Source organism: Panthera uncia (genome assembly GCF_023721935.1).
Source record: "Panthera uncia isolate 11264 chromosome C1 unlocalized genomic scaffold, Puncia_PCG_1.0 HiC_scaffold_3, whole genome shotgun sequence".
Classification (NCBI taxonomy): Eukaryota; Metazoa; Chordata; class Mammalia; order Carnivora; family Felidae; genus Panthera; species Panthera uncia.
This window is the reverse complement of record NW_026057584.1, coordinates 96014880-96016586: the sequence shown is the minus strand read 5'-3', so window position 1 is coordinate 96016586 and position 1707 is coordinate 96014880. Positions and strand designations below refer to the sequence as shown.

At 63.5% G+C, this 1707-nt stretch overlaps 1 protein-coding gene across 1 annotated transcript; it reads left to right on the top strand.

Moving 5' to 3' along the window:
- Window positions 1-228: 228 nt before the first annotated feature.
- Window positions 229-1707, top strand: GPR39 (G protein-coupled receptor 39). The gene has a single exon (XM_049615717.1). The coding sequence runs from the start codon at window positions 789-791 to the stop codon at window positions 1674-1676; it is 888 nt and encodes a 295-aa protein (XP_049471674.1). The 5' UTR covers window positions 229-788; the 3' UTR covers window positions 1677-1707.

Genomic DNA, 1707 nt, shown 5'->3' with positions numbered 1-1707 from the left:
GGCGGTGGCACAGCGTCTGAAGGGACATTAGGGCAGGGAGGGGAAGTTCGTCGTCGCCAGCCTCAGCCCTGGACTGCAAGTCCGGGAACGTACTCCAGCTTCCCCGCGGCCGCGCCTCTCCGGAATGCGCTTCGGAACAGGAGGCGACCGCTGCCCCAGCGGTGGCCGCGTGGGCGGCGGGGCCACTCGTTGCCCTGTGCTCCGGGGCCAAGATCTGATTTGGGGACCACGACTGCGTGCTGAGTCAAACCCCGCTGCCGGGCTGGGTCTGCAGCGGGGCCCCGGAGCACAGTGCGCGGAAGTTAATGATTAATCGCTGACCGATCCTCCCCCCGCAGCTCTGGAGAGGGTGCTGCAGGGGGGTGGGTTGGGGCCCGCAACGGCAGGGAGCCGGGAGCCGGGGCGGGGGACTCCCTGGCGGGGCGCGCCGAGCGGGGGCAGCGAGGGGAAGGGCGGGCGCTGGGGGTGCCGCGGAACTCACTCCCCGCGGGGAGAGTAAGACCTCCTTCCTCCTCTCTCCCCGCCTGGCTCGTACACACACACACACACACACACACACACACCCCAAACTCCACCCCCAGGCGCCTCCCGGGCCCCTGCTAGGTTGGGCTGCTCCAGGAAGTTTCCATGAAAGCACCAGAAGTACTAAGTTACTCTTTCCAGGTGAGCGCGGATGAGCAAGCGCTGGGCCGGCCCTGGTGAGTTGCAGCCCAGAGCTCTGGGCTCTGCTGGCAGGAAGAAGGCAAGTTGAGGAGGTCTTTGGACCGGGTGGCGTGGCTTTCACCCTCATGGCTTCGCACAGGGAGCCCAGCAGTGACTGCTCCTATGTCATCGATCACACCCACGTCCCCGAGTTCGAGGTGGCCACCTGGATCAAAATCACCCTCATCCTGGTGTACCTGGCCATCTTCGTGGTGGGCATTCTGGGGAATAGTGTCACCATTCGGGTCACCCAGGTGCTGCAGAAGAAAGGTTACTTGCAGAAGGAGGTGACGGATCACATGGTGAGCCTGGCTTGCTCGGACATCTTGGTCTTCCTCGTCGGCATGCCCATGGAGTTCTACAGCATCATCTGGAACCCCCTGACCACGCCCAGCTACGCCGTGTCCTGTAAGATTCACACTTTCCTCTTCGAGGCCTGCAGCTATGCCACGCTGCTGCACGTGCTGACGCTCAGCTTTGAGCGCTACGTTGCCATCTGCCACCCCTTCAGGTACAAGGCTGTGTCGGGGCCCTTCCAGGTGAAGCTGCTGATTGGCTTCGTCTGGGTCACCTCCGCCCTGGTGGCGTTGCCTCTGCTTTTTGCCATGGGAGTCGAGTACCCCCTGGTGACCGTGCCCAATCACTGGGGTCTCTCCTGCAACGTCTCCCGCACGCGGCACCACGAGCAGCCGGAGACCTCCAACATGTCCATCTGTACCAACCTTTCCAACCGCTGGACTGTCTTCCAGTCCAGCATCTTCGGCGCCTTCGTCATCTACCTCTTGGTCCTGGTCTCTGTGGCGTTCATGTGCTGGAACATGATGCAGGTGCTTCTGAGGAGCAGCCAGGGCACGCTGGCCGGGAAGGGACGGCGGCCTCAGTTGAACAAGTCGGAGAGCGAGGAGAGCAAGACAGCCAGGAGGCAGACCATTATCTTCCTGAGTGAGTCCTGGGGGGAGGGGGGGAGGGGATAACCAGGGAGCTGGCCTCCCCCTCCCCACCCCC

Coding starts and splice junctions, on each gene's coding strand:
- GPR39 (XM_049615717.1), top strand. CDS start 789: ATGGCTTCGCACAGGGAGCCCAGCAGTGACTGCTCCTATGTCATCGAT.